At 36.0% G+C, this 12,520-nt stretch overlaps 1 protein-coding gene across 1 annotated transcript in view; it reads left to right on the top strand.

Annotated features, from left to right (window-relative positions):
* Window positions 1-12,520, top strand: part of RNF17 (ring finger protein 17) — a 170,128-nt gene that overhangs the window by 91,531 nt on the left and 66,077 nt on the right. The window contains exons 20-22 of the mRNA XM_059144058.1: window positions 9,087-9,314; window positions 9,985-10,135; window positions 10,288-10,406. Of these exons, the coding sequence (XP_059000041.1) occupies window positions 9,087-9,314; window positions 9,985-10,135; window positions 10,288-10,406 (498 nt within the window). The remainder of the gene's footprint in view (window positions 1-9,086; window positions 9,315-9,984; window positions 10,136-10,287; window positions 10,407-12,520) is intronic.

Below are 12,520 nucleotides of genomic sequence, written 5' to 3'. Positions count from 1 at the left end.
CTTCTTCTGGAATCCCAATTATTCTAATGTTGTTTCGTCTTATGGTGTCACTTATCTCTCGAATTCTCCCCTCGTGGTCCAGTAGCTGTTTGTCCCTCTTTTGCTCAGCTTCTTTATTCTCTGTCATTTGGTCTTCTGCATGTGTCAGTTTTTATTGCTCACTATTATTCTGTTTTCTGGATGTATGACAATATTGAGCATTTCCTAATTGATGAACATTTGAGCTGTTTCCAGTTTGAGAGATTTTATGAAAAAGGTGTTGTAAACATTTGCATACATGTCTTTGTATGTAGACATATTTATGTATTTTCTCGTGAGTAAATACCCAGGATTGAGATTGCTGCTTATAAGGTAAGTGAGTTTTGGATCTTTATTTAATCTAATGTCCTGGCCACATTATTGCCTTAATAATTTTGGCATAAATCTCAGACATCACATAACTTCATCCATCTAATATTTTGGTATGTATATCTAAAAGAAAAAGATTTTTTTTAAGTTGTAGTTTTTTTTAACTTTATAAGAAACTGCCACACATTTTCTAAATTGGCTCTACCATCTTGAATTTCCACCAACAATTTGTGAGTTCTACTATTCTCTGTCCTTGCTAGTGCTTGATTTTGTCACTTTGTCTTCACATTAGCCCTTCTAATAGAAATATAGTGGTTTTTCATAGTGGTGTTAATTTTCGCTTAATGATATTAAAGATCTTTTCATATTCTTATTTACCATCTGTGTCTCTTCTTTGGTGAAGTTTTCAAAAGTTTTGTGCTTTGTGCTTTTTGCTTACTGTTCTTGAAATGTGAAAGTAGTTTAATATATTCCAGATAGAAGTTCTTCGCCAAGATTATGTGCTTTGCTTTGCAAATATGGCAAATTTTTTTTCCAATCTGTGACTTCTTACCAGTGTCTTTGAACAAGTAGAAGTTTCTGGTTTTAAAGTCCACTTTGACAGTTTTTTTCTTTCATAAGTCAGGCACTTTGTGCTGTAATTAAGAAATCTTTACCTAACTCAAGGTCATAAAGATTTTCTGCTATGTTTTCTTCCAAAGTTTTATAGTTTTAGGTTTCATATTTTTTTTATTTTGTTAAGTAGAATTTATGTTTTGTGTTCTCAACACTGAGCAGAAAGCACAGTGATTTCCCACATATTCCTGGCACCCCCCAGCAGGCACAGCCTCCCCCACTGTCAGCCACCAAAATGGTACATTTGTTAACATCAGTGAAACTACATTGACATATCATAATCATCCAAAGTCCATAATTTACATTCTGTGGTTTTTGACTAAATGTATGATGACACAAATCTACCATTATGATATCAGAGTATTTTCAGTGTCCTAAAAATCTCTTGTGTTTAGTCTATTCATCCTTCCCTCCCTTGAATCCCTAGGAACTACTGATCTTTTTTACTGTCTCCATAATTTTGCCTTTTCCGGAATATCGTATAATTGGAGTCATCCAGCATATAGCCTTTTCAGATTGGCTTATTTCACTTAGTAGTGTGCATTTAAACTTCCCCCTTATTTTGTCATGTCTTAATAACTTTTTTCCTTCTAGCACGGAATAATAGCTCATTGTCTGGATGTACAACAGTTTGTCTGTCCATTCACCTACTGAAGGGCATCTTGGTTGAGATCAGGTTTGATAATTATGAATAAAGCTGCTATAAACATTGACATTCAGGTTCTTGTGTAGACATGTTTTCACCTCCTTTGGGCAAATACCAAGGAGTGTGATTGCTGGGTTGTATGGTAAGATGTGTTTAGTTGTGAAAGAAAATGCCAAACTGTCTTCTAAAGCAACTGTACCATTTTGCATTCACACAAGCAATGAATGAGGGATTCCTGTTGCCCCACATCCTCATTAGCACTTGGTGGTGTCAGCATTCCAGATTTTGGTCTTTCAATTGTATGTGTAGTGTTAGAATCTTTTTTTGTTTTTATTTGTGATTTCATGATGACATGTGATATGGAGCATCTTTTCACTTGCTTATTTGCTATCTTTATATTTTCTTTGGGGAGGTTCCTCTTAATGTTCTGGAACCATTTTTTAGGTGATTTGATTTCTTATTGTTGAATTTTAAGTGTTCTTTTTATATTTTGGATAACAGTACTTTATGTATAATCTGTGCCTTTTGCAAATATTTTCTCCAAGTATGTGGCTTTTTTTCACCCTCTTGCATCGTGTCTTTGACAGAACAGATGTTTATAATTTCAGTGAAATTCAACTTCTAAATACTTTGTCCCATGATTCATGGAATAAAGCTATTTTTAAACTTTAAAATTTTTTCCCTTTGATTAAGCAGCTTTGGAGAATAAGGCATTTATTAGATAAATATTCCAAAATATCACTACTATCAAGAGCATCAGAGGAGAACAGCAAGCAACCATCTGCTCACTTTGATATGCACTGTTGTAGGGGAGAACTAAAGCTAAAACAAAACTCAATTCCACAGTAAGCAAAATAGATTCTAGAAAGAAGAACTCTTTATGATGGTGTAGCAGCTTTCTGCATGAGCAGTGTTCTATAAAATACACAGGGAGCTTTACTAGCTTTTAAAATAAAATTTCCCTGTCTTTTGCACCTCTCCATATATATAAATTTAAATATTAGGGGAGAATTTTCTAGTTACAAATCATAAATTTAGGCAATATTGAAGTCATGTATAATATAACTCTGCCTTAAGCCCCCCAAAAAAGCGTGATAGTTAACTAGAAGAGAAGAAGCATTTCATGATGTGTACTTATATCAAATCACCACAGTGTACGCTTTAAATATCTTACAATTTTATATGTCAGTTATACCCCAGCAAAGCTGTAATTCTTTTTTAATTAGCCATCTAGTGGTCAATATGGTCAACATGCAGTAGAAGATAATATTCATGTGTTAAACTGTGAGCATGCCCTGAATTTTTTATCAGTATTAATATCTTTCCATGGATATATAACCCATATAATCCACCTGCTAGCCAAAAGTTAAAGGTACAGTTCTTGGCCATAGAAACTTGTGTTTCTTTTGAATGACTCTTGGCCAATCTGGATCACTAAAGCTGGCCATGGTAATGTTGACTAAATTCAGAAGTTTTCCATTGCTGCAGTTGTGTTTTAATTAAAATCATAAAGTATTCTCTTACCTCTCATTTAACCAAACCTTTTTTTAAAAAGTCAGGGTCATATAGTTTTAACTACGTTTTTTCCAGTTAACATTAATTTTATAAGACATCAGATTTGGGCATATAATCAATGATGGTTGTTTAGTTTTTTAACAAAAAAGACTAAATACATGTATATGTACTGTTTCTCTGGAAAGAGTCATAAAATTCAAATTTTAAATTTTGAACCATGTACATGTATTACTTTCTCAAAAATTAGTAATATTTATTTTTTAAAAGTCTATTAATGTACCACTTCACATAGACCATGATGGCTGTAATAAAAAAAAAAAAATGTGTTGGTGAGAATGTGGAGAGAGGAATATAAACAGTGAAGCACTGTGGAAAACAGCTTGAAGATTCCTTAAAAACTTAAAACATGACCCATAAATTTCATCTTGGATATATTCCCAAAAGAATTGAGAACAGGTACTCAAATGTGTGTACATATATATTCATAAGTGGAACCACCCTGTTTGTCTATCAACAGTTGGATAAACAAATTGTGGTAGATAGACATACAATGGAATATTATTCAGCCTTTAAAAAGTAATTAAATTTAGGGGTTCCTGGGTAGCTCAGTCTTAGGTGTCTAACTCTTGATTTTGGCTCAAGTCATGATCTCAGGGTTGTGAGACTGAGCCCTGAGTTGGGCTCTACCCGGGCATGGCGCCTGCTTAAGATTCTCTCCTTCTCCCTTTGTCCCTCCCCCGCCAAAAATAAAAGAATTAAATTTTGATATAATATTGATACATCTTGAAAACTTTATGCTAAGTGAAATAAGCCAGACACAAAAGGTGAGAGAATGATTCCATTTATATGAAATATTCAGAATAGTTAAATCCACAGAGATGGAACACTGATTGGTGGTTAATAGGAGTTGAGAAAAGAGGATTATGGGTAGCAACTGCTTTAGGGGGATTTTATTTTGGAGTGATAAAAATGTTTTGGAACTATATAGAGGTGTAATGGTTGTGCAACACTGTGAATGTACTAATTGCTACTGGATTGTTCACTTTAAAATACTTTTATGTTATGTGAATCTCACCTCATTTTTTAAAATTTTAAGTTTGATAGCTATAGATTCAACTCAAGCTATGTGAAAGTTCCAGCAGACTTTTCTGTAGAAATTGATGGGGTCTCAAATTTCATATAAAAATGCAAAATGCATAAAATAGAACAATTTTGAAGACAAAGACAAAGTTGGAGGACTTCCACTTCCTAGAATCAGAATTTAATATAAAACTACAACTACCGGGGCGCCTGGGTGGCTCAGTGGGTTAAAGCCTCTGCTTTCAGCTCAGGTCATGATCCCAGGGTCCTGGGATTGAGCCCCACATCGGGCTCTCTGCTCAGCAGGGAGCCTGCTTCCCCCCCACCCCACCTGCCTCTCTGCCTACTTGTGATCTGTCAAATAAATAAATCTTAAAAACAAAACAAAACTACGAAGACAGTGTGGTACTAACATAAAGATAGACATATAGAAGAATAAATAGAATTGACAGTTGAGAAATAAATCCTTATATTTTTAATTAATTGACTTTTTAAACAAAGGCACAAAGGCAGTTCATTGAAAAAAAGATAGTCTGTTCAACAAATGGTGCTATGACAATTGGATATCCACTAGCAAAAAAAGATGAACATAGCCCTTATCTCACACCATACACAAAGCTCACTCAAAAGGGATTATACTCTTAAGAGCTAAAACAAAACTTCTAGGAGGAAATCTTTAGGACTGTAGACTGGGCAAAGATTTCTTAGATTTGACACCAGAAGCACAATTCATAAAAGAAAATTAGTAATTGATCTTCACCAAAATTCAAAACTAGTGTACGTTGAAAGATACTGTTAAGACAAATAACAGAGTGAGATAAAATATTTGCCAGACATGCCCCATAAAGAATTTGTATCTGGAATTCATAGAACTTCTACTACAACTTAAGAAAACAAGTAATTCAGCAGCCCAAAAGATGGGCACAAGATAAAAGCAGAAATTTACCAAAGAAAGTGTATAATTGGCTAATAAGTGCATGAAAATATGCTTAACATTATTAGTCATTAGGGAAATGCAAATTAAAACCACGATGAGATACCATTTCTCACCCACTAGAATAGCTGTTACATAAGAGACAGTTACAGATGTTTGTGAGGATGTGGAGTAACCTTTATTGCTGTCATAGAGGTAAGTGATACAGCCTGTTTGGAAAAGGGTTTGTAAGTTTCTCAAGGGGCGCCTGGGTGGCTCAGTGGGTTAAGCCTCTGCCTTTGGCTCAGGTCATGATCCCAGGTTTCTGGGATCAAGCCCTGCATCAGGCTCTCTGCTCAGCAGGGAGACTGCTTCCTCATCTCTCTCTGCCTGCCTCTCTGCCTACTTGTGATATCTCTCTCTGTCAAATAAATAAATAAAATCTTAAAAAAAAAAGTTACACATCAAATTTTCACACAACCCAACAATTCCACTCCTATCTAGGAGAAATGACAACATATGTTCATACACAATTTTATGAGCAAATATTCATAGCATTATTCAGAATATCCCAAAATTGGAAATTCTGTAAATATCCAGTGAGTGGTGAATAGAGAAAGTACTATATGTTCATATAATGGAATACTATTCAGCCATAAAAAATAACAAAGTACTGACACATCTACATCTTGGAAAAATCTCAAATTTTAAGCTATATAAAGGAAGTCAGACACAAGAGATTGTATATTATATGATTCCATCTATATGGTATGCCCAGAAAAGGCAAGTCTGTAGTACAAAAAATTTATTAGGAGGTTCCTGGGGCTATGGGTGAGGAGGATTCATGGTAAATGGACAAAGGGGATCTTTTTGGGGAGCAGTGAGAATGTTGTAAAACTGAGTTATAGTTACATCATTTGATAAAGTTAACTAAATATCATTGAACTATATACTTGAAATGGGTGAACTTTTTTGGTAGAAAATATGCCTCAATAAAGTTTATTTTAAGATTTTATTTATTTATTTGACAGATAGAGATCACAAGAAGGCAGAGAGAGGAGGAAACAGGCTTCCCACTGAGCAGAGAGCCTGATGCAGGGCTCGATCCCAGGACCCCGGGATCATGACCTGAACCGAAGGCACCCACCTGCCACCCAGGTGCCCCAATAAAGTTGTTTTAAAAAATCCATGGGATGCCTGGATGGCTCAGTCGGTTAAGCTGCTGCCTTCAGCTCAGGTCATGATCCCAGGATCCTGAGATAGAGTCCCATGTGGGGCTCCTTGCTCAGCAGGGAGCCTGCTTCTCTCTCTGCCTCTGCTTGCTTATGCTTTCTCTCTCTGTCTCTGACAAATAAATAAATACATAAAATCTTTAAAAAAAAATAAAATTAAAAAATAAAAAGTCCATTAGCAGGCGCCTGGGTGGCTCAGTTGGTTAAGGATCGAGTCCCACATTGGGCTGCCTGCTCTGCAGAGAGCCTGCTTTTCCCTCTCCCTCTGCCTGCTGCTCTGCCTACTTGTGCTCTTTTTCTCTCTGTCAAATAAATAAATAAAATCTTTACAAAAAATTTTTTAGAAGTCCATTAGCTAGTTTTCTCTTCCCATTGTTTGGTTATATAAGCAAGAGGTATTTATAGGCCTACATGTTAAATTGTAGCAAATGGTATATCCAGTGATGAATAAGGATGGTTTGTGCCTTCAAGGAGCTTAGAGTATGTAGTAGAGATGGTCAAGCTTACCTTTCAGTGTGATAAGGACTCTGTTAAGTGTAGTCACAGTATTGTGGGATTGTTAGAGGGTTTACCACTGGAGATTTCACCTAAACTGAATTCTGTAGTACAACTGGGAGTGAAAGCCTATACACAGGGAAAATGTAATGTGTTTAGGCATTGTTAGTACAGTTAGTACAGTCTCACAGCTGGTAGACAGGAAAAAAGGTAATAGTGGCAGGTAAGACAAGAGATCAAACTGGAGAGAAATGCACAGACCAGATAATTACAGAACCTTGATCACTAAGAAGGAAAAGTACTTTTCAAACACTTCTGTGTGTTTGAACTTTATCACTTCAGGAAGGAGGATTAGCAGACTGATTTTAAGCAGAGGACTGGGAGGAGATTTGGGTTTTAGAAATCTCTCTCTGACTGCAAGTCTTAAAAATAAAGTGTTGGGCTGTAAGTGAGTACTGTAGGCTATTGAAGTAATAGTTACTTGGTGATAGAAAAATGGGTAGATTATGAAACATTATGGAAGTGACTATTACAAGACCTTGCTACTGATTGTAGGTAAGGAAGAGGAGGGGTCAAGATTGACTTTCAGAACTAATAACTATAACCACCTAATATCTGGGGATACTGTTCCTGGAGAACAAGGAACAGTAGAGTGGGGAGCAGGTCTGGGGGAGGAAATGGGTGTGATGGCTTTGGACATGTGCTTGAGGTGTTTTTGGTATGTTAAAGCAGAGGCATGTTAAAGCAAAGGGGGATAACTTCAATTGGCAAACAACTGTGCAGTGGCCAGAGGACTGTCAGTCACGCACTGTAGTGGTTTATTTGCATAGTAGCGGAAGCACATGATAAAGAGTGGGAAGCAGATACAGCAGTAGCTAAGGAAATGGATGAGGCTGCACAAGGGGTAAGAAAAGTCCAGGCATGTATACTCACTTCCGAATGGTGCCACTTTTGTGCTCAGCAAAGGCAAATCCAGGTTTCATGGGCGAGCCTAAAGAGCCCCCCTTAGAACCCTCCTACACTGTTGGTGGGAATGCAAGCTGGTGCAGCCACTCTGGAAAACAGCATGGAGGTTCCTCAAAATGTTGAAAATAGAACTGCCCTATGACCCAGCAATTGCACTATTGGGTATTTACCCTAAAGATACAAATGTAGTGATCCAAAGGGGCACATGCACCCGAATGTTTATAGCAGCAATGTCCACAATAGCCAAACTATGGAAAGAACCTAGATGTCCATCAACAGATGAATGGATCAAGAAGATGTGGTATATATACACAATGGAATACTATGCAGCCATCAAAAGAAATGAAATCCTGCCATTTGCAACAACGTGGATGGAACTAGAGCGTATCATGCTTAGCGAAATAAGTCAAGCAGAGAAAGACAACTATCATATGATCTCCCTGATATGAGGAAGTGGTGATACAACATGGAGGCTTAAGTGGGTAGAAGAAGAATAAATGAAACAAGATGGGATTGGGAGGGAGACAAACCATAAGTGACTCTTAATCTCACAAAACAAACTGAGGGTTGCTGGGGGGAGGGGGTTTGGGAGAAGGGGGTGGGATTATGGACATTGGGGAGGGTATGTGATTTGGTGAGTGCTGTGAAGTGTGTAAACCTGGTGATTCACAGACCTGTACCCCTGGGGATAAAAATATATGTTTATCAAAAATAAAAAATTAAAAAAAAAAGAGCCCCCCTTAAAGAAAAGGAATACAGAGTTTTAACTATAGAACTAAATAAGCAAAAGTAATATTTACATAGACTGATAAAAGAAATCCCAACAAATAACAGATTTTCAAAAGTTGACAAATACTACAAACGTTACAAAATTCAGAGTCATCACAAAATACTTTCTTATTACACTTTTTATCTATATATAAACCACCATTTGAAATGCCAGATTTTGTGAAAAATTATGAATAATTCCTGTATTCTTTTTTTCTGTTTTTTTTTTATTCTTTGTGAGTACAAAATGTCAATGGGAAATGATGAAATTATAAGCAAACTTGGTATTTTAAACTGTTTTTAAAATAGAAAATTTGGCTTTTGGGGGATTTAGTCTTACATTGGTAGTATTTAACCCTTTTAAAAAAAAGACTTAAACTGCGGTTAATATCAAAACTGGGAAGCAGTGAATAATAGCTAAAATTTGTTCATCACTAGATCTAAACAAATACAAATATAAATATTTTCTTAGCTGCTCTTTTTGCTAATGGGTTTTGTTATTTTCTAGATATACCCTCAAGGATAATTGCAAAAAGCATATTGAAGTATGGGATCCTTCTCCAGAAGAAATTATTTCAAATGAAGTAAACAGCTTAAATCCTGTGTCTGTAAGATCTCTACCTAATGAGAATCTCCAATCACTTTATAATAAGGAACTGCCTGTACATATCTGTAATGTGATATCTCCTGAGAAGATTTATGTTCAGTGGTTATTAACAGAAAACTTACTTAATAGGTATATAAGGAAAACATATTACCTATGGGATTTTCCCTATATTTTGTTTCAAAGATCTAGAAATCATAAAGGTGGACTTTTAAAAACAAAATTATTTCAGCTAAACAGTTATTTTAAAACTAGTTAAACATATACAAGTAGTATCTTTACTAGTTATTTTCACTGTATTAGAATTAGTCATTCTACAAATACCTAATTGGGCATAACCCGTATTCTAGGTGTGGGGGATATGGTGGTAAAAATATTTACATGTCTTTGCTGTCTTGGAGCTTAAATTCTGGTAGAGGGAGAGACAGTGGACAAATAAAATAGTTAATGTAACAGATGATGATAAAGACAATAGAGAAAAAGCAGTTGGGAAGGAAGGCAATTTTGGATAATCAGGAAGGACCTCAAGAAAACAGTTGCCATTGTAATGGATCCTGAATAAAGGGAGTAAGTAAACCATGAGGCTATCTGGGGGGAAATAATCTCAGGCAGAGGGAAGAGCTAGTTCAGAGATCCTGCAGTGGAAATATACTTGGGTATTCAAGGAAGAACAAAATATCCAGTTTGGGCAAAGAGGGATAATAGAAGATATGTAGTTGGAGCATTATATTATTGTAAGAAATATTATAGCATTATATGTTGTAAGAAAAGTTTTAAAAGTTAAATTTTTTTCTTTATATAGTTTAGAAGAAAAGATGATTGCTGCTTATGAAAACTCAAAGTGGGAACCTATTAAATGGGAAAACGATATGCACTGTGCTGTTAGGATCCCTGATAAAAATCAGTGGCGAAGAGGCCAGATCATCAGAATGGTTACAGACACACTGGTAGAGGTAATTGAAGAGTTAAAAATAGTAACTGAAGGTGAATGCATTCAATATTTTTATCCTGAAATTTTTTAGTCTCATTTTTATTATGTTATTCAGTGGCAAAATATATTTTGAAATATTGTCTTTCCACAGACTAAAAGTTATTGCTTTCATAGGTCTTGCTGTATGATGTGGGTGTTGAACTAGTCGTGAATATTACGTGTTTACGAGAACTTCAAGAAAACCTAAGGACAATGGGAAGATTATCTTTGGAATGTTCTCTTGTTGACATAAGGTAGTTATTCACTGAATAATTTTTCTCACTATTGAATAATTGTATATCTTTTTGGTTTTGGATAGGTTCTTGTCAGTTTTCATATTACTAACATTCTGAAATTTCATAAATCTAGTTAATTTCGAGGTTTTAAGAAAAGGGAAAAAAATTTGGAGCACATAAATTTTAGTGGTACTAAGGAATGGAGATAGGTCAGTATGATTGGTATCTAAATAGAATTCAAAGTGTTAAATATTAAAAAACTTGAGGGACATAGGCAGATAGAAATAATGTGTATTTCATAAGCTTAGCATTGCATGGAAAGCCAAAAATATGTAAATTACAAAAAAAATGAATTAAGATTCTGGGAAAGTGGGGCACCTGGGTGGCTCAGTTGTTATGCATCTGCCTTTGGCTCAGGTCATGATCCCAGGGTCCTGGGATCCAGGCCTGCATCAGATCAGGCTCCCTGCTTGGCAGGAAGCCTCCCTCTCACATTCCCCCTGTTTGTGTTCCTTCTCTCACTGTGTCTCTCTCTGTCAAATAAATAAATAAAAATCTTTAAAAAAAAATTCTGGGAAAGTGGCATTAATTAGTTTTTGAGTCTAGTAGAATTCTACCATAAACATAGAGCAACTTGGATAGCAAAACTGAAGACTGCACAGTCTTTACAATAAAAGTGAGCAACTAGGTTTCCCTCTCTAAGCCTCCAGATACAAACAGGTGTGGCATACCATGCCCTTATGCGCCCTTTTGGTTACCAGTATTTGTATGGAAGGAAGGAAGGAAGGCTGACTGAAAGTAGTATTTCGCTGGAGCATGCAAGCCAGTCTGAGAACAGCAACCAAGACTGTTGCTGTTCAACCAAGATGCAAGATGCTCTTCAGAGCTGGATGCTAAAACATAATGTGCCAGAATTTCATGGTACTGGAGCTGTAGCCATATAACCTTTGGAAGTATTCCATGACCTCACACCGAGTAGAAACTCTTAGGAATAGAGCCTGATTTTAGCAAATCAGACAATGGGGCAAAGGAAAGAAAAGATGCAGACAAAAGTAGGGGAGAGGAACAAGATATCAAAATATGAGGCAATATTTTCTGTCATTTGGGGAAAACAGCCAGAGAATTCTAGAGCCATGAAGCTAGGAAAGCAATTGTGATCCACCTCTTCCTTCTAAAAAGACAGATTTTTTAAAAAGATTTTATTTATTTATTTGAGAGAGAGAATATGAGAGGAGAGAGGGTCAGAGGGGGAAGCAAACTCCCCACTGAGAAGGGAGCCCTTTGTGGGACTTGATCCAGGACATGACTTGAGCTGAAGCCAGTTGGTTAACCAACCGAGCCACCCAGGCACCCAAGCGCAGGAAATTTTATTTCACTTAAAACGTGAGCAAAAGAAAGAATTACAGTCAAATTCTATACAAACTATTAGAAGTAAAAAGAATAAAAAGCCAGATAATAACCCTACAGGCAATAGAACCCCACCAAAAAGGCATGCTCACAAAATAATAAAACTGTAAATTTCAAAATGAGCTTAAAAATTTAGAAAATTATAGACACTGAAGAACAACATAAAACAAAATTATAAAAACTCAGAAATAAGATTGATTACAGAAGAAGTAAATTTGAAATGAGAAATGACAACACTCAAAAAAGAGAAATAAAATTTAAAAATCATATCAGAAATACAGACCAAACTAGAAAAAAGCACAAAAGCTAATACACAATAGATAATGCCTTAAGAGAAATAGAAGATAGAGGGGTACCTGGGTGGTTCAGCTGGTTAAACATCTACCTTCTGCTCAGGTCATGATCCCAAGGTCCTGGGATGGAACCCCAAGCCAGGCTCCCTGCTCAGCAGGAAGCCTGCTTCTCCTTTTCCCTCTGCCTGTCCCTCCCTCTCCTTGTGCGCATGTGCGCGCTCTCTCTCTCTCTCTCTCTCTCTCGCTCTCTCTCTCTGTCTGTCTGTCAAATAAAGAAATAGAAAGGAGGACAAAGTTTTAAAATTAAAAAGAACAAAAATCCAAAAGATTTAAAAACAAAAGATCTCTAAAATTTTAAAAAGCCTCAACATATGTGTAATAGGAATCTCAGAGAAGAAAATAAAAAGAAATAGAACAAAATAAATACTAAAA

This window comes from Mustela lutreola, chromosome 13, assembly GCF_030435805.1.
Source record: "Mustela lutreola isolate mMusLut2 chromosome 13, mMusLut2.pri, whole genome shotgun sequence".
NCBI lineage: Eukaryota > Metazoa > Chordata > Mammalia > Carnivora > Mustelidae > Mustela > Mustela lutreola.
The sequence above is the reverse complement of the archived record's forward strand: the minus strand, read 5'-3'. Positions and strand labels throughout refer to the sequence as shown.